Source organism: Hypomesus transpacificus, chromosome 13 (genome assembly GCF_021917145.1).
Source record: "Hypomesus transpacificus isolate Combined female chromosome 13, fHypTra1, whole genome shotgun sequence".
NCBI lineage: Eukaryota > Metazoa > Chordata > Actinopteri > Osmeriformes > Osmeridae > Hypomesus > Hypomesus transpacificus.
In genome coordinates, this window is record NC_061072.1 from 3663795 (window position 1) to 3682572 (window position 18778).

Below are 18778 nucleotides of genomic sequence, written 5' to 3' on the forward strand. Positions count from 1 at the left end.
AGAGAAGAAGCAGAATGGTTCTGTTCTGACTCCTTGATATCCCCAAGCTCATCAACGTCAGCATTAAAGATGAATAAGGCACAGTCTTTGGTATCATGTGTGCTGACAGCCTTCCTGAGTTCCAAAAGGGGATATGATTGAAACTGTGAACTTTTGTTGTTTGCAGTTTTGGAAAGAGGTGAAGCGATGAAACCAGCAGCCAGTGTAATCTCACTACCACTCTGTCCACTTTAGTTCCCCTTGATGACCTTCGACCTCAGGCACAACGTGGGTTAATGAGTTTTACTCCCTGTGAGTCTATGAGCGCAAGCATGTGACATACTGGAGACTAACACACAGAATACAAACTTGAATGCATTAATGTTTGAACATGTTGCAGTGTGTTCAGTCACTGCTTGCATAGCTCTTCAGTAAAATGAAATATATACATAATACTGGCAACATTTTGAACAGCAATTTATTATACTCTAACATTGACAGACAGAAAGATAAAAACAACCAGACGATACGGTATATTAATTTAAATTAAGCAAACATGCTCCATACCGATGGCCGAGAAGGCAGACATCTGTTCAGAGATTTAATGGTACTATTTGATATTTAATATTTATTAAAGCATTCAGGAAACATTTTTTGGTGCATTGGCTTGTGTAACCTAAAATCATTTGAATAAATAAACTGAAAAAAATTCACCAATCTTAAATTAAGCTCTTAATGAAAACTCTTTCTAAACATAGGTAATCATGCACACACGCACACACACGTACAAAAGGAAACAACATTCTTTCATCTCTTTATAGATGACATAATCCAGTTTCATGGATTAAAGAACATCTTTTAAACACTTCATAACAATGTGAGAGCCAGCAACATGAATAAAAGCGGTAAAAACAGATACATTTCCATGTGGAATCTGACAGTAACACATTCATATCTGTTGTTGATAGCTTTTCGAATTAGTAGAGACCTAAATGATCAGAAAAAGTATTCTTTCTAACCAGTACTGATGGACATCTCTATGAGGTGTCAAATGCCTCCAACTCCGTAATAGATGGTATGGGAGGGATGTGGACCCCCTCCTTATCAGCTGCAAAACGGGTTTCAGTGAAGTAAAGAACTATTGTGACAGAAACAACCAGTTAGGACATATACAGACAGTAATTATGTTTATGGTTTGTCCAGAGCATAGTCTAACTACCTTTATTTTGACAAAATCTGTCAGAGCTCGATTAGGACCAGCAGGAAAACAATTTACTGGTTATCGTGACATGATATACATTTATCCGGCAAACTATTTTGCATTACAACCAACCAAAACTGGATTAAATATAGAGATATATGTTTATTGTGTTGAATACTACTGTGGTTAGGCTGATCTTAGTGTTGCTCTTGATCAGTGCTCTGAGTTCATGTCAGGGTGAGCTGATGGCGTGAAGCAGCCAGGTTACTGTATGTATCATACTGTAGGAAGTTCTTGCCCAACGTTACTCAGTCATTGCCTCTTTGAAGAATCTGATCCAGGAGTTTCTGCAGAGGGTACATTTCACAAACATAGAATGAATGGAGGTTAGCCATAGATCGTTACCCTGTCTACCGCAGTGCCCCTCAAGTCCCTCAAAAGTCCAGTCAGACTAGAAAACCAGGCCAGATCCTCTACTCCACCACTATCTGCCAGGCCCAGCTAGAAATCAATAGGCCCGTGTATAGCAGACACCCTGAAGCCACCATCTGGGAGCGTCTCAGCCACATGATTCAGGTTTCCAGTGTCCTGTATCAGAAAATGTTGGAGCTGAGACATGGCCTGCTTCCCTGTGTTATCTCAGGCTGCAGCGGTGAGGGTGTGGCTGGAGTGCCCGCCTGTTCACCCGCTTGCCCGCCCGCCAGCCTGCTTGTGTGTGGGCTCTCTGTCTACAGCCGGACGAACGGGGGCACTGCTCTGGAGGCTGGGGCAGTAAAAGCTCTTTTGTCACAATCAGAACACTGGCCTCATACACCAGAGCACAATGAGACTGTTCACAGTTTAGCCTTAACGAGGAACAGAGCGATGGATGGAGAGAGAATGAGAGAGGGGGTTGAAAGAGGAGGAGGCAGGAGCCCATAGTTTCTGACTAGATTCTATTTTTCCAGACAGAAGTCCTGAATTAATAACCATGCATAACCGTCTGACCAACATCATTTATTGGAACAGAGTTAGCTAAATAGACCTGTAGATCTGTGCGAGAGCATACCTTAGCTCAGATAATCAACCATTTGATTGTAGAAAAGCTCTTCACTGATAAAACATGTCTCTGCCCAATATTTATCAGCATGGGCGTATCTAGCCCTATTTTGGGGGGACCGTTTTATTTCATATTTTAAATCTAAATGTTTTAAATTTCTCTTCCTAAAACCCACTAGAAGACACTATTGAAAAGGTTATTTTCAAACATTTCTTCTGGGGGAACATGCCCCCAGACCCCCCTAGTTTTGCTGGGTCACAGGAAAAATAATAGGTTTTATCTGGGCCTTAGCCCCCCAAAAAGTGGGAACCTAGATTCGCCCCTGTTTATCAGACACCAATTAACTGCCATGAAGTCCAGGAACAAATATACTTGTCCAATCATAAACTGCTGCTAAAAAGGAACTGAGAATTGTAAAGCATGTCAATAGCACCCTCTAGTGGACTTTGATTCAACGTAAACTAGGAAGCTTAGGAAGTCTGAAAGTTCCGGTGCACAGCATCACATAACTGCAAAGATATGGGATTTATAGCATTTCTCTAAAGTTTTATCTGAAAAAAACCAGCTCATTTTCTCATTTTGTGTCCTTTAACTTCCCTGGGTCTGAGCTAAACCTACATATCCCTAGATTCAATTAACAGAGTAAATTATCTGACATTCAAAAGGCCTTGGCGAGCAATATCCCACCCCTCACCAGTTACTGTGTAACTGAGTTTGCAGGACAAATATATATGTCTGCTTACTTGTTAGTGGGGGGTCACATTGTTATGGATATATTATGACAATGCACATAATACTTAGTGCCCTGAATAGCAGGTCAAACCAGAAGAGTTTGCTACTTACTACACAAAACTGACTCTATAAATATGTAATATATTTCTTCTGTAAAATCAAATGTATATACATTAAGGAGGACAGTGCAGACGACAAAAAGAGGGAGTGTCATTCCGAAATTACCTTTTTGAACAGTTCAACTCTATGTCTGTTGGTCTGGGAAATCACCCTCCTGTTCTCCTCCTCCTTTTTCCTCCTTACTTCTGGAAGGTTATTGTAATTCCTGTCAGAAAACCAGGATATTTCAGTCATGTGGGCTGAAGGCCAAATCGAGGGTCAGAAGTTATCAGAGAATGACAATCCTTTGGCCATTGTTATCTGTATGAAAGAATATACAAATCTGTCTATGTCAGCTTTCAACACTCCCTTTCAGTTTCTAAGATGAAAAACTGTTTCATTATTTTTCACGCGATTGGAATGACACAAACATTGGAATGTAATGTACGCTTAGAAGTCATGAACAAGCAGAAACACAATTTGAGTTACAGAACTATTTAAAAAAAAAGTAGTCCCTCTCTATAGCAAAGATGACCAAGGCCTTGTCTTTGAGAGAGAGGACTGACATGAAGTGATAACAATGAGTGGCAAAACATATAAAACCAAAGATTAAGATTACAATTAAGATTGTATGCTCTGCTTTCTGAACAAATACAAAACGAATGCTCTGGTGTACGGTATTAACATGGATAGGCAACTCACCGCTTGGATCTAAGATGCATCTCTTTTCCAGTAATGGCTCTGTCTCTGGGTCTGAAAAGGTTATCTGGGAAACGCACACACATGCACACAAACATGCTTACAGTCAAGACAGGTACAACTGCACTCTCACTTTTCTTGAAGAAATCTCACTTTACCAACTCGGTTCAACTGCCAGTGAAGATTGATCTGACTTTGATCAAGAGGGTGCAACAGCAAAGTCATTTCAAACATGAAATTACACTTGCTTGAAACCGGGCACCATCCATTCTGTACTATCTCATGTACACAATGGGCTTGAATTCTTTCAGATTAATGTTAATTGTTACCAGCAGGGGGCAGTCAATGCCATAAAATCTGATATACTGACGCCTCACATTTTCCATTAAACATCCATACTCTGCTGGGAAATCTGTACATCAGATAGAACACTGTGTAGAGACAGATAAACAACTCATCACATCTGAAGGTCACTACAATATTTCTACGGAATAGAGATGCCAGTCATTCTGAAGGTTACATATTTCTCAATAGCAGGATAGATCTGTAAGTGAAAGTCTGCAAGTGCACCAACTGTGGCTGGACGTCTCATTTCTATTGTGTCATATACAGCGGGCGTTGTGTTTGTAAAATGTGCAGAGAGCGTGCAGAGAGTGTATGTGTGTGTGTGTGTCTGTGTTTGTGTGCATGTGCTTGGCGTACTGCCATCACAGCTGCAAAGAGACAATGGCTGTCACAAAGAGAGAGTGAGAGACAGACAGAGAGAGATAAAGAGCTACACTGCAGAGAGATATTGAAAAAGGTGCGTACAAGATAGAGAAAGAGAAAGAGAGAGAGAGAGAGAGAGAGAGAGAGAGAGAGAGAGAGAGAGAGAGAGAGAGAGAGAGAGATGGGTTACCACTCTGAGGATTGGGCCTGGTGCAGTGTCCTCTCTTGTGCCTGAGCTCATTCTCTGGCTGTGGGTCTGAAGAGTGCTGGAGCTCCCTCCTCTCCAGGGCCCGTCTCCCCAGCTCCCTCAGCCTTCCCTGGGAGCGACTGATGAAGTCAGGTCTAGACAGCTCCAGAGCCTCCTGCCAGAAGCACAGACATTAGCCCAATGAGACAGTGCAACAGCCCTGGGCCAGGGATAGACCCCTGCAGAACTCCACAGCCTCGGATGGACATGAAAACAATTTCATAATAGTTTCATGAACGCTGACACTTCTGGGGAACTTACCCGGAGAGAAAGTGCTTTGGCTGGGCTGTTTATAGGTGTGTTGATGCGTGAAGGGATTGGAGCAACACCAGGATCTTGTTGGACCATGTTGTGATTGGTCCTCGGGTTTTCACAGGTGGCTACACCCCTCACTGTGGAAAGACATGAAAGAAGGAGATTGTTAGACATGTGCAGTCGCAATCAGTGCTCCTGAAGGTACATCAATGCTTCACCAACGTCTGTCATACCCCTTAACTTATAACTTCAAATAAAAACCCTAGAAACACAAAGAAAGCCCTTTACCCTAGCATTCAGTTCTGACATCACTTCACACTTGTGACATTTGGAAAGTTTTCTGTTTTTGGTTAATTGTCTTAAAGATCCATACTTGATAGATGAGTAATGAGAAACTCATTACCTACTAGCTAAGAAAGGGTAATAATACCGAGTATATTTCCCAAGGGCGATGAGTTTGATTCCTTTGTAGAATTGCCATTTGGTGTTGCTTTCTTGCTCAGTTGTGTTTGGAGTTTTACATTGGCTATGACGGCAGCGGCATTGAGGGCGAGGATATGCTCTGGAGACTGCTGTGACCTGGGTTCTGAGACAGTCACAACGTTTGTTACACACTGTGGACTGTGGGGGTTGAGAACACAAAAAAAGCTTTTGTGGGAAAGGATGAGTCCATCGAGACTCCAAACAACAGAATTAAAAATGAAATCAGCAAAATGATAGGGAGATAGTGGATGTTGTCTTCCTGCTGTTTTTGCTTTTCTTACCAAACGATGACTGAGCAACTACTTATGAAGACAACAGGATGACTAAACAACACACAAACCACCTGGAAACTTCAGCTGAGAAACACAGTTCACCTGCCACCTTTTGCAACTCGACCAATATCAAATATTTACTTTAGATAATGTGCCCGGCAGCTTAAGTAACTAAATTATTACTGTAATAAGCAAGATTAAAGCTTAATTAATAATTTCATGCACAGCAGCGACATCACAAATAAGCATGAACACAACAGATACTTCTTATGTCCTATGACTTATTCAAGTTAATGGATTGCTTTTGTAACTTTTGGATATTTTGAAATTCATCACAGTTTAAAACCCAGTTGAATTTGAAACTGCAATTGAGAACTTGTGCTTAAAAATAGGCATTGTTCAATAGGTTATCACTAGGAATGGAGGAGAGAACAGATTTTTCTTCTGAGTTCTCTCTACATTTCTAACAGCTCTTGATTCCCCTGGAAGCCCTGATGCTGCCTGGGAAAGCTGGCTGGGAATAGATTATGCATGCAAAACGATGTGTGGGAAAATGAAAGAAGGTGAAAATGAGAGATGGGGTGGGAGAGAGAAAGAGAGAGTGAGAATGCAAGAGAGAGAGAGAATCTGTGGGCGGCGGCCCCCGCTCACAGTTGGTGTTATTTGACAATGAGCTGCCAAAGCATATATCCAATGAAAGGCCCTGGTGAAGAGAAAGGAGTCCTCCCAATACAATACAATAATACCTATCAATTATACATCAAACGTGAAAGACCAAATAAAACCCAAGTTCAGAGCCAGCATTCAGAAGTGTGGATACCTACAAAGCCACACACACACAGAAATATCTTTAAAGAGAAACTGTACACTCAGAACTTCTTGAAGATCAGAGAAAGCGATGCTTGTGTGTTGACAGTAGACTGGTGCAGTGAGACTCTACTGTACCTGAGGCCTGGATGAGAGTGAGTGGAGGGGGTTGGCCTCTTACTTCTGCCTGGAGTTTCTGTTGTTGCTGTGGAGCTGTTGCTGTCTCTGCCACTGGGTGACCTGTGTTGCTAAATGCTGTCCCTGCACTGATAGGGAATCCCAAGGCAGCATGTGTGTCCAGTCCAATAGCAGAGTCTTTGACAGAGTCAATATGCATCTCTCCAGGAAGTTCCACGCTCCATTTCCTGGGTGGAGCTTGTGTGCCAATCATCTCCGGGCTAGGTTCACTGTGTCCAAACATGCCGGCGTAGCAGCTTACAGGTCTCCTGGCCTTCACTGACCTCTCCCTGTTCACCTTCTCTGTGGACGTGTCGTTGGTGGAGGAGCCGGTGACGTACAGACAAAGGGTAGACCTGTGGAGGGTGGATCCACTCTCGGGCTCTCTTGGGTAAACTGTAGTGGCCCTGTTTGGGCTTGAAAAAGAGTTTGTACTTTCTGGAGAATGTTCTAGATGTTTATAAAAGGGTGCGTCATTGTGGTCTGGAGACTCTAATAAGCCTTGTTGCCAGAGGCTGTTTTCTCTGTACACCCCCTCTGTGTAACTGTGCCTGTACTCAGTCTGCCTGCTCCCCAACCCCCCCTGGCCAGCACTGTAGCGCTCCCTGTGCTCAGTCACTTTAATGATGGTGGCCTTCCTCCTTCTCACCACCACTTCACAGCTGTGGCCCCTCTGAGGCTCACAGGAGACGGGGGTTCTAGGACCCTGGGGCCCATTCAAAAGAACAACAGGGGAGCACGGGTTCATCCTGTGCTCTGCCACCTTGACTATGCTGGCCTGCCTGAGGGTGGTGTGGTCAGGCGAGTGGGGCTCCGAGGGAAGGGGGGCCCGAGGACGAGATGACGAGGATTCAAAGCTAGGCTGCTCACCAGGGCTGGAGGGGCGACTGGATCCAGGAAGGCTTGATGTCCTGGTCACCTTCCTGGAGGAGATGGTGATGGAGGAGAAGCTGGTAGTAGACTTTGGGACAAGAGCTGTCCCAGCGGACGGGGTCTGTGTGTGTGAGAGTGTGTGAGGGTTGAGGAGGCTCACTGCTCTGTGAGTAGGGGCAGTTGTTCCGCACGGTTCTCCACTTGTCGTTCTGTGCAGAGGCCTTTTGCTGTGGGACTCTGGTTGAGTCCGACTGTGATGGTCATTCGGTTGAGTTCCACCACTAATGGGTGATGTCCTATTAATGGTCCAACCCCTCCTTAAAGCCTGCCAATTAAGCAGCCTGTTTCCCTCTGCTGAGGTGTGGCATCCCTTGTCAGAGACCTTTGTGGGAAGAGATGACAAGAGACAGTTCACAAAAATACACTTTAATATTTAATATTACTATTTTTATTGCAATAGTTCACACTCGTGTCAACATCTTCCTTTATGAAGGATCGCTTCAGCAGTGACTCAGCCATGTTGTCCTTCAATACTGCCTGTGTGTTTTCCTGTCATATGACTGTCTCTCTATGCACGATGCAGTCATGCCCCACTAGCAAGCAGCCGCAGTGGTTTCAGCCTCCACAGCCAGCGCACAGCGTGACTTAAAACCCCAAACCTTCCTCTGAATAGCAATGAGACAGTATATAGAATATCTAGTCTGCAGGTGGGAGGGGGAGACCAGAAGCCTGAGCCAACAGTGGTTTCTACAAAAGTTTATTGAGGAGAAACTGTAAAACGGATACAGTATCTTCTGTTTCTCTGCTCTGTTACAAGGTATATACCACAGTACACACACAGCCAGTGTAAGCAGACATTTGTATGCTCTGCTTTCTGATATTCTGCTATTCTGCTATTTTTATTCTTTGGCTTTCGAGTCAGTTTAGGGTCACTCGTGCTCACTGTAATTGTGTTGTTTGTCTGTTGTATTTATTTATTGTTGTTTTGCCCTATTTGATGATTTTGTACAGCACTTTGGTCGGCATTGGCTGTTTTAAAATCTGCTTTCTGAACAAATCCAAAATGAATGCTCAGGTGTATGGTACTAACATAGATAGGCAAATTAGGTATTAAATAGAAAGGGTCTTAATGAATTACATTATTTATTCCTTCCTGTGTTTATGGAAAACAAACTGCCTGTGTCTAACTAGCTAATTACAGTGTTACAACTGTGCTTGTTGCCTGCTTCCGAAGATAACGTTAAAAACAACAAAATATCATGTCACAAAGTAATTTACCTGTGGATCAGTGTGAGACTCTTGATCTGGGAGACACCATGTCCTCACACTCATAGAATTTGGTCTTGCTTGACTCCTCTCTTCTGCTCCATCTGTGTATGTAAAAAAACAGTTAGTTTGCTTTAAGACAGACACATAAACGCACACTCCCACAAACACACAAGCACACATTCCTATTTCCGTGTGGAGTGTTGACATTGTCAATAACTAATGTTGGCACAGGGGAGGGATTCTCCCAGCAGAAAGGGCCACTCCTGCAGCAGTCATGGGAAGACTGCAGTTTTCTCTGCCCGTCTACTTGTCTACTTGTCTGTCTGTCTGTCTGTCTGTCTGCGTGTCTGTCTGTCAGTCAGTCTGTCTGCTTGTCTGTCTGCTTGTCTGTCTGCTTGTCTGTCTCTCTGTCTGCGTGTCTGTCTGTCTGCTTGTCTGTCTGTCTGTCTGTCTGTCTGTCTGTCTGCTTGTCTGTCTGTCTGCTTGTCTGTCTGTCTGTCTGTCTGCTTGTCTGTCTGTCTCTAGCTGTTGGTCTGTCCACACCTCCATCCATCCGTCTGTCATTTAATCCTCATAAAATCCCACTAAATGTGAAATTCAAGGCAACCTCCAAAACATGCTTCTGCAGTTACCATGGTGACGTGCAGTCAAGTTGGGGGTAACACTTGAAGACTTGTGCAAATAGAATCTGACACACTGGCATAAACTGCTTGGTACAGTTTTATGTGGCGGGTATATCGCTGGTTGAGACAGTCAAAGGAATTCTAGGTTACAATGTAGAATGTCACAAGAAACCTCTAAAGGAAGGCAGGTGACATGAAATTTAGATAAATTTAAATGACCTGATCTACTGAACATGGTTAACATGACAAAAGCCTGATACTGGAAAGTGGGTGAACAACTATTGGTAATCCATATTTTCTATATTACCAATCATATATTCAGTAGGATCTCCTGAGGTCCTTTGTTTACCACAAAAAGAAATCACTAGTTTGATGATGACTGTGAATAAAACCTGAAATACTGAATTTCCTGGTTGGTTTAATAAATATGTTGATGTATCTTTCAACGGTCTTTGATTTGTTTTCACAGCACAGGGCCCTGTAACATGTGAGAGATGTATGACTGAACCCTTTCCTAACCCTAACTCTCTCCAACAGTCTGCTCAGTAGGCCTCTCATCAACACGTTAAACTCTCTCCAGACCCCAAGGCCTTATGTTGTCAGACATGTCCAATGAAGGATGTACAATCATGCTATGTTCATCTTCTTGGAGCTACTTCCAACATGCATATTCATAGCTCCCCACCTGATTGACGGAAATGCAGAAGCATTTCTGGGACTTCATTACAATGAGAAGCATAATATTCATGAGACTTGAGTGTCTGTACAATGAATATGTATAAAGTGTTCATGTTACAAATGTTTCTCTGAAACAAGCTGAAAGGTGGTAGATTGACGGTTCATGTGGAATCTGAAAAATATAACCTGTCATGTTGGTTTTAAAGTGCTATACAGTCTACTCTGGGCCAAGACTTGGATTTGGTAAAAAAAAAACTCTCCTATTCTGTTGAGTTCTAGATTGCTATAATTTGGTTTTGCACCCAAAACCCTGCCATGATAATCAATGTGTGAAAAAGAAGTGTGAAAAGAGCAGGATTGAGATATCTGGAGAAAAGAGGCTTGTTGTCAAAGATTAGCTTCGAAGGACTTCTCTGTCATTTGCTCAGCAATCCCCCTTGCCCTCTCCTTCCTTTATGCTCTTAATCTTACAGTGCCCATATCTGCTAAACATCATTCTCTTTGATATTACATAAAGCAGATGGAACAGGCTCTATTTGAAATGCATTTTATGGGGATTGTCTCTCATCTCTGGGAGGACAGGGACCAACTCTTTAGGTTTCGTTTGTGAAGGCCATTCCAACACATTGGCAAGTCGGTTCTGAAGTGAACACCCAGACCATCTCCAGCTATTTTAGTTGTGTTTGCTATGTGTGTAGTCTCTTGGCAAAAAGAAATCTAGTTAGTAGTGTTTGGACTTAGCTGAACCTCACGTACCCATGTGTCTGAAGCCATTCTCTTTGCCAGGATTCTTCAGGAAGGTTGGGGTGATGGGTTGTTTTAATTTCAACTGGAAAACGGAACAAACGAAAAGCAGAGAATGATACTTTACTCCAAGGAAATAACCTTAACATAAAAAATGACTGTGATTGTCCCCCACCCACAAAACATTTTTTTCCCACCTTTTTGTACACAAAATATATTGAGTTTCAAAAGAACTTCCGACCAACTTACAAATGAGCATCAAAGTAAATCTAAAGTCCATGACATAGGTCACATACGGTATTTCCCATGAGACAAGGACTAATGATGAATGCTGAGAATGCTGGACTTGTGACAAGATGTTAATTTAAAAGCTGTATTGGTAAACAGTCATTGACTTTGCTCTTGATTTGGGCATGGACAATCAAAAAGAGCTAACCTCTGTCTCGGTGGTTGCTCCACATTGGTCGTAAACCTGTTGAGAAGGCACTGAGATTCTGCAGAGTAAGCAGTTTTTAGACAGTGCCAGAGCCAGGCCTACTCCACGGGTATGTGGTAGTGTTGACTACTAATGGCTCTCAGTGGTGTCTTTGTTAGTGTCTGCCTTCCGTGGCACCATTCACCAACAGCTCCATCACTCTGTATTTTACCCTGAGGTCCCAAGCTCTCTGTTTCTGTCTCTCCTTCCTCTCTCTTTCTCTGTCGAGCATCATAATCAGAATGGCTGACAGGAATCCAATGCCAATGTTGTAAATCAGACAATATTTTCTGTGGATGCATCTGCACCTGAAAACCTAGACTGTTTAGGTAGCATTGCTTACACCACCACCCTCCACCCCCCAACCCACCCCAGTGCAAGTGTTATTGTGATTCAAACTTGAGTTGTATATCTGAGATATTCCACTGCACAGCCCAAGAACAGAGATTTTGAGCCATTCATCTGGTCACAGGCCATTCTATGACAACAATATTCAAGTACTGCTCCAAAATCATTTATACCAGCAAGATAAACATATGGTCTCAACACATGCTACAGGTCCTAACAGCCTCGGAAGCAGCAGGTCTTACCTGGCTGACAGGGTTCTCCAGGTAAGAGTTTTGGCCAGGAGAATCCGCCACTGTGATGTTCCTTTGGATTGGCAGCCAGCCTATTCTAACTGGGGCAAGAGAGCTGAGTTTGGCCTGCTCTTTCCCAGGGGCCTGCTTGATAGAAGCTTTTTCCCAACTCCCTCGACGCTCTGGATTGTGGAACGGTTCATCTTTGAGGGAGCCCTGGCTGCCTGCTGGTGAAATATCACACATGCTGGGGATCCCACGTGAAGAGAGATCCCCACTGTTCATGTAGGGAACACCCTGATATGATGATTGTGGGAAAGATCCAAGTTGCTCAGTGGAAAGGCTCGGCAGGGATGCATTTTTGTTGTAAAAAGGTCCCATTTGATCACAAGCAGGGCCTCCCGAATGGCAGCACTGCATCCTCCCCAGCTGCTGCATCCAAGCGTCCTTCTGGGCTCCTTCAATGGCACTCTGGGGCTGGAGGACATGCTGGGTCGGAGTGCCACAGGGGACCACCTCCACCTCAGACTTCAGGCCCTCCCAGTAGGTCTCATCCCCTGAGCTCCTCCAGCCAGCAGCTCTGCGCAGGTGGCCAGCTGGCCTTCGGACAGCCATTCTGCTGGTCTCAGGTAACCACAAAGAAGCTCTCCGGTTTCAACCCCCAGGCAGAGGACCTTTATTATCAGTATTAATGAAAATGACTCCCCTGGTTACCGAGAGGCATGCCAGAAATGCATTTGTCAGGAATTCCAGCCAAGTCAGACTTTCAACTAAATGAACTAAGAAACAAGCATAATAGTTTCATCATTAAAACATTCTCAAATGTAATTGCAATACAAAGTAGATCAGCTGTGGCTACCTTCTTTCTTTGAGACTGCAATCCCACACTATAAAAAGGAAGGCTGCAATATTAGAAAATTCCACAGCAAAACTTTTAAATACTTTTAAATGTACCTTTATATCCTTCCAAGGTGTCCTTGTTGTCACAGTTGGAGATATATCATTCCGGCTAGGTCTTAAGAAGAAAGAGGTGCTACTGGTCCTGTCTCCAGTCAGCCATGTGTGACAGTGTGGGATGGTTTGACCAAACAAAAGAGTTACTGAGGAGAGGAACAAGCATCCAATAGCAGGAGAAGAGAGAGGGAGAGAGAGACAGAGGGGGAGAGATATACACAGAGAGACAGAGAGAGAAATGAATAAAAAAAATAAAAACAACAACTTTACCAAAGACATTTAGGTTTTTCTTCTATTGATGATTTTACCTACAAGTTCACAGACACAAAATTCAGGGACACATGGGAGAGATACATACTGTATGCTGTTTTGAAACTAACCAATTTACCACTTAGTCACCCAAAACATGTAATGGACCACAATTCATTAATGATCTTTACATATTTTCAAAAACCCATTGAATTCTCTCATGATTTATACTTTAGTCCCTTCTCCCTCTCTGCCATTGTCCCAGATCTCCAGATAAGACTGCTTTTCTTCCCTGGGTCTCGTGGTTGGTGCTTGATGAAGCACCCCTGTCCTCCAGCTCTCTATCCCTTCCATGTGATTCCTCAAAGACAGCCTGATGAACAGGCTCCAAGGCTGACTGGCTGTGAAATGTTGTCCCAAGACCTTTTTGTTACTTCATAATATATCTACAGGCTATGTTCAGCTATATTCAATGCTTCAGTTGTTATTTGTAACTAAGTAAATAGGCTGTCTTAAATGTTTTGATTGCCTCTTTAAGGTCAGATAATACCAGTGGCTTTGTAATGCTCTGTGTCTAAAAAATCGTCATTCTCCTCTTACGTCTATTTTTACATATTTTCTATTTTTAACACTCAGCCCACCATTGTATTTTAAAGGCTTGGTTAACAATTATTCAAAATAACAAAATAAAAATATTCCTGCCATGGAATCTATGTAAAATGATGCTCAAAATTTCACCCTTCTTGTTATGTGGCATAAAAGGCAGTAAAATAACCCTTTTTGTGGGTAATCTTTCAATCTTGAACTGAATGAGCTGTAATGCCCTCTGCTGGAATACTCTTTAACCACTTTCTACTTTTTTCTTCTTCAGCAAAGCTATTGGAAACAGTTGCTGCGAGCAACAAAACATTGGGATTCTAAGTTATGGGGGAAGTTTGCTCTGCCAAGTTATTAAGGATGGCAGTTTTTAGATTAACTTCAATAAACATCAGCAGGTTCATTGGTGTGCACTGGCCGGGTGTATCTCTCTGATGTTGCTCAGTGCTTTGAGCTTTGAGGGACAACCCTGCCTCAGATCAACATTCCACAACCTAAAACATGAGGGTACCTCAGCTCATCATTAAAGGGTTAAGGGAAAAGGATGTCAACGGAGGTTGACACACTGGGAATGTGTGTGTATGACTGAATGATAGAAGACAGAGAACTGCTAGAAATAATCAATTGCTTGAGTAACCTGCCACACAGATTTTGTCTATCGATACTTTAATCAAGGAACGGATCATCCTTTATATCTTAATGCACAACATCCCTTGGTTTCTCAATAGGTGGCCAAAAAAAACTTATCTTATTTTAGGCTACACCTTTTTGAAAAGTTTGGTAAACCTTTACTGATCAAATCTTGAGGGTTTAAGTTGGTTGAGGGGCAGTTCTATGGGCGCATGTGAAGCCCTCTGTGACATTGCTTGTAAAAAGGGCTATACAAATACATTTTGATTTGATTTTGAAATCATAAATGTTCAAACACAGTTGAAAACAAAAGCTGATAATAAATGCACAATGTCTTCACTTAAGTGTTATTAAACAAATTGGACTTAAATTATATTGTCCAGTGGCCAGCTACATCACAACAAAAAAGTTTTGTGTCGTGTTGAATTTGTACCCCCTTGTGGAGCATCCTGTCAGTGGTTGAAAATGGCCGTCCGATGTGGCTCTCTTAACTCACAGTAAGAACAAAAAGTGTAAAGAAAACGGAGGAATAATATTTTATATCCACTGCACTGGGAAACGTTTTACGTAATTGAGAATGTCTCGCTGGGTACCTACCAAAAAAGAAAAGTATGGTGTTGGTAAGTAAGAAACTTTTCATGCTTTCTCGTTAGCTTCTCCATGCTACTTCACATCAGATTGGATAAGTTAGGGAATAATGGTTTTGATACATCCTAAATCCTAGTGCTGTGTAGGCTGTCTTCATTCCAACAGTATTCGCTTGAATCACGTATTGTTTAGTTGTTTATGTTCCTGAAGATTGTGACTGGGATACGATTAATATATTGTTGAAACAGGTTTGTCAACGTGTTTTCATTAAGGCTAAGTAAGGAGTCCCTGCCTTTTGTGAGTGTAGCCAGCGTACTGTGTGCATTGGGAATTGTCAAAGGCGCGCCTAGTTGCAACAGTGTTTCCTGTGGTGGGGCCTGCCTAAGCTAGAAATCGTGGGATAGACTTGTTACTGCCCGTTTTGAGAGGATCGAGCACGCCTTCTCGACAAGACCTACAGAACTTGACACTGACCACATTGTTTAGCAGACTGACAGGACTAAATATCTTCCAAGCATGTTGTTGCAACCTCTGTTTTCATTTGCAGTGTGCTAACCGTCCCTACTCTGTATTGACTATTAGGCCTTTGTAACTCCATTGTTAGTCTACAGCTCTCTGTCATTTATAATTTGCTAGCTATAAAAGAATCAATCTCCAAAAACATAACTGCTGTAGATGCTAATAGCCAAACTGCAATAAGGTTTTTTAACTTGGTAGCACACATTGCCACCCACTTCCAGACGTTACCTCCGGAGTCAGGTATGGGAAAGGGGTAGCTTCTAAAACCAAGGATCCTGTATTACCCATCATTGCCGGATCGTTGTCAATTTTATCATGTCTAGATGAACACGTTGATCAAAACTTCTAATATTATGAAAGCTATCAGTCAAGTGAACTGAAGACAGAGTAGGCATATTGGTTGGAATCACACGTTAGTTTGAAAATATCCTGTGGCGGCCTCACTGCACTTAATGAGCAGTCTTTGAGGCCTTTCTATTATCATCCACAGAGAAGGCCAGTTTCTGTTTCGGCAGAAGTTCTGGTATGATTTTTTAGTATCTAGGTTTGTCTATGTGTAGCTGTATGTTTCATTTTTTAAGGGTAGAGTAAAGTAGGGTTATTTTGATTACCTCTGAGTTAAGGGAGGCTCTGACTTATAAAAAGGTCTGCTGTCTTTCAATTGGAATGATTTTCCTACATAGGCTATCTTCTTGAAAGTACTGTCAAAATAAAAAATATCTAGGTGCATAGAGGGAGTGAGCAGACTTGATGAGGTCATTCATGGTTGCCACTACAAAATAAAAGAATGTTACCATTAAGCCTGTCAGAGCTGTTTTAGGGGTTTTTCACAAACTTGCTTTTAACTTGTCAGACATAGCAGAGGTCTAAATACTTTGTATCCTATCCTGGAGTGGGAAAACAATGAATTCAATAATTCAGAACAGATTCATTAGTATGTTAGTATATACAATTCCCACCTCATCTGAAAAGCATGTACAATCTAAAACAATGTGGTCTCTCAATGTGTGCTTACCTTCCTGATGCTCCCATACCCACATATTTGACCTCATAAAGAACAGGTGCGTTATAAGCCTTGTCGTGCACTTGAGTCAAATCCAAATGAATAATGAGTGTCAGGTCCTGAACTATGATTGTTCATAGTTCAGGATGATATGATACCCTTCAGTTAAATTCAGATCCACAGCTTCTTTGGTGTTACGCTAGCAAAGCCAGTATGACTCAGACATTTTAGGAGCATGTCCTCTCACATGTCTTAGTCGAGAGGAGCTGTAAGTAGCCTGGATCTTCAGATGTTTGTCATGGGATTAATGAATTAAATCTCAGTTTCCTGATCATTTAAAGAGGGGTGTTCTATTGCACACTATGTCCAATCAGTAGGATTGAGGCAACCCCTAAGAAAGAGGGTTGTGGAGCTTTAAGTCTAGAAGACCTGGAGGATCTCAGACATAAGGGACACTCTCGAGTTGGTTATGTATCTGTATTCCTGACACTTATATAAGGACCTCCTTAGAACTTGTGTAGTCATGAAAGTATTCAAAGTATTCTTAGAGCAGACCTGGCTTAAAATGTTTTAGCTGCCTGTTTGGCTTACTTGATTACTGAACCTGTTTTTTTGTTGTTGGCTGAAGTCAAGTCCGAGTTGCAGAGCTGCCAGATAAGGAAATGACACTTCCTTCAGATCAGTTCCCGCCATGCAGCCTACACAGGGGCTACAGTTCCAGTCAGGACAATAGTACACACACACACACACACAATCTTATCTTAAGTGTTGCTATGAATAGAAAGAGGCAGGAATCTGGTTGACCTTCGGCATTGTTTTGCAGAGTGAATGCCGGTTTGGTTTAAAACCTGTAGTCTTGACTTTTTCCTACAGCCACTTAAGCATAACATATTGGGAGGGAATATATAAACTGTCATGTCTTCAGCCAATGACTGATTCGTCAAGCCCTATGTATAAACTGAAGAAATCCATCTACCACCCAAAAATTGGGTGTCATTTAGTCACAGGGATAACTAATATTAAAGCAATAACCCAGTCTTAGTTATAGACTTTTACTTACCGTGAAATGACTTTTGTTGGTTTATATGGCAGCTGTTACTGTATAGAGAGACGAATTATCTCTCTATATTTGTAGGTACGAATACATGTTTTCTAAGATCACAAATTGTGGTAGGAAGTGTTTTACGATTGATAGTGTCATTCTCATTTGTTTAATTTATGTATAGAGCCATACACCTACTCTATACATCACATCATCATCAGGTCATGGACACATCCACCTGTGGCCATGACCTGGCTGAGACTTTCTCACTTCGTGCAGCTGTGTTGTTTGCACTGTGGTCAGACAGAGTTCCACTTGCTGTGTAATCTTCCTCTTTCTCTCACGCTCCAGTCAACATTGTCTATGAGGGGGCCTGTCACCATTATGACAGCTACTGTCTTAACAAGTTAGTCTATATTCAAAATAGATAGTGGTTAAAACCCCAGAACTGAGAGGAACTGATCATATCAGTTCATACAAGGTTTATAGTTTGCCTTTTTAGTTACTCACATTTTGTAGTCACTGTCTGTTTTGCCTATTTAACTTTAATTAAAAGTCTAAATCATTTTAATTGACAGTCTTTTTTGTTCATTGATATTCTAATGATGTACCCACAAAACCATCTTAGTTTGGATTTGATGTTTTCATTCAATCATACCAACTTTGTCCCTCCCCCGCACATGCACTCACACTTCTTTCTGTGGAGGTCACAATGACTTTGCTGTTGTTCTCTCAGAAAGCGAATGAGCTCCTAAACTATGGGCCTAGCTTTCTTTCATTGGAAGTCTGAGAAGATTGCACCCCATGCTTGCTGTGCTAGGGTTTCTAAGACACAAGACATTATTTAATTTAATCACTGCATAAGTGATCTCACGCTGTCCTCGATAGCTACTCCCCGCTGACAGAAAGTTAGGTATTTTCTCTTGGTGCCAGACCGACTCTTCAAACTGTCACCATCCGATGTGTAAATTAAGATGAAGCATTGAATGACCATGACTGCAAAACTTAAACTTGCTCTATGAGGAGAGGGTGTCCCTTCCAAAAATATTTTAGAGGCATCTGAAATTGACGTGCAGGCTGTAGTAGTACACTTCTCTGTGTCTGTTGATAGAAGGTTGGTTCCACCATCACAGCATCACTATTTACTGCTTTACGTGATTATTGTTTGCTAAACTATACAATGACATGAATTGCAGTAGTTGAGTTGCCCCGTAGTCTAATGAACTGCCTTTTTTTGTTACTGCGTGCACTAAAAGTG

The 18778-nt window shown here is 42.2% G+C and overlaps 2 protein-coding genes across 3 annotated transcripts in view; one reads left to right on the forward strand and one right to left on the reverse strand.

Moving 5' to 3' along the window:
• Window positions 1–456: 456 nt before the first annotated feature.
• c13h10orf90 (chromosome 13 C10orf90 homolog) lies at window positions 457–18314 on the reverse strand. 2 transcript variants are annotated; one of them, XM_047032176.1, is made up of 12 exons: window positions 16491–18314; window positions 12893–13038; window positions 11951–12717; window positions 10898–10970; window positions 8850–8941; window positions 6660–7953; window positions 5390–5545; window positions 4966–5096; window positions 4648–4819; window positions 3753–3816; window positions 3177–3276; window positions 457–1527 (listed from the first exon to the last, which is right to left on the reverse strand). In XM_047032176.1, the coding sequence occupies exons 3-12, from the start codon at window positions 12551–12553 to the stop codon at window positions 1489–1491; spliced, it is 2724 nt and encodes a 907-aa protein (XP_046888132.1). In that variant the 5' UTR covers window positions 12554–12717; window positions 12893–13038; window positions 16491–18314; the 3' UTR covers window positions 457–1488. The 2 variants fall into 2 exon arrangements, with proteins under 2 accessions (XP_046888132.1, XP_046888133.1); XM_047032177.1 differs by lacking the exons at window positions 12893–13038; window positions 16491–18314 and having other exon boundaries at window positions 11951–12762.
• Window positions 14819–18778, forward strand: part of dock1 (dedicator of cytokinesis 1) — a 201741-nt gene continuing 197781 nt past the window's right edge. Inside the window, exon 1 of the mRNA XM_047032175.1 lies at window positions 14819–14988. Within this exon, the coding sequence (XP_046888131.1) occupies window positions 14946–14988 (43 nt within the window). The 5' untranslated portion in view covers window positions 14819–14945. The remainder of the gene's footprint in view (window positions 14989–18778) is intronic.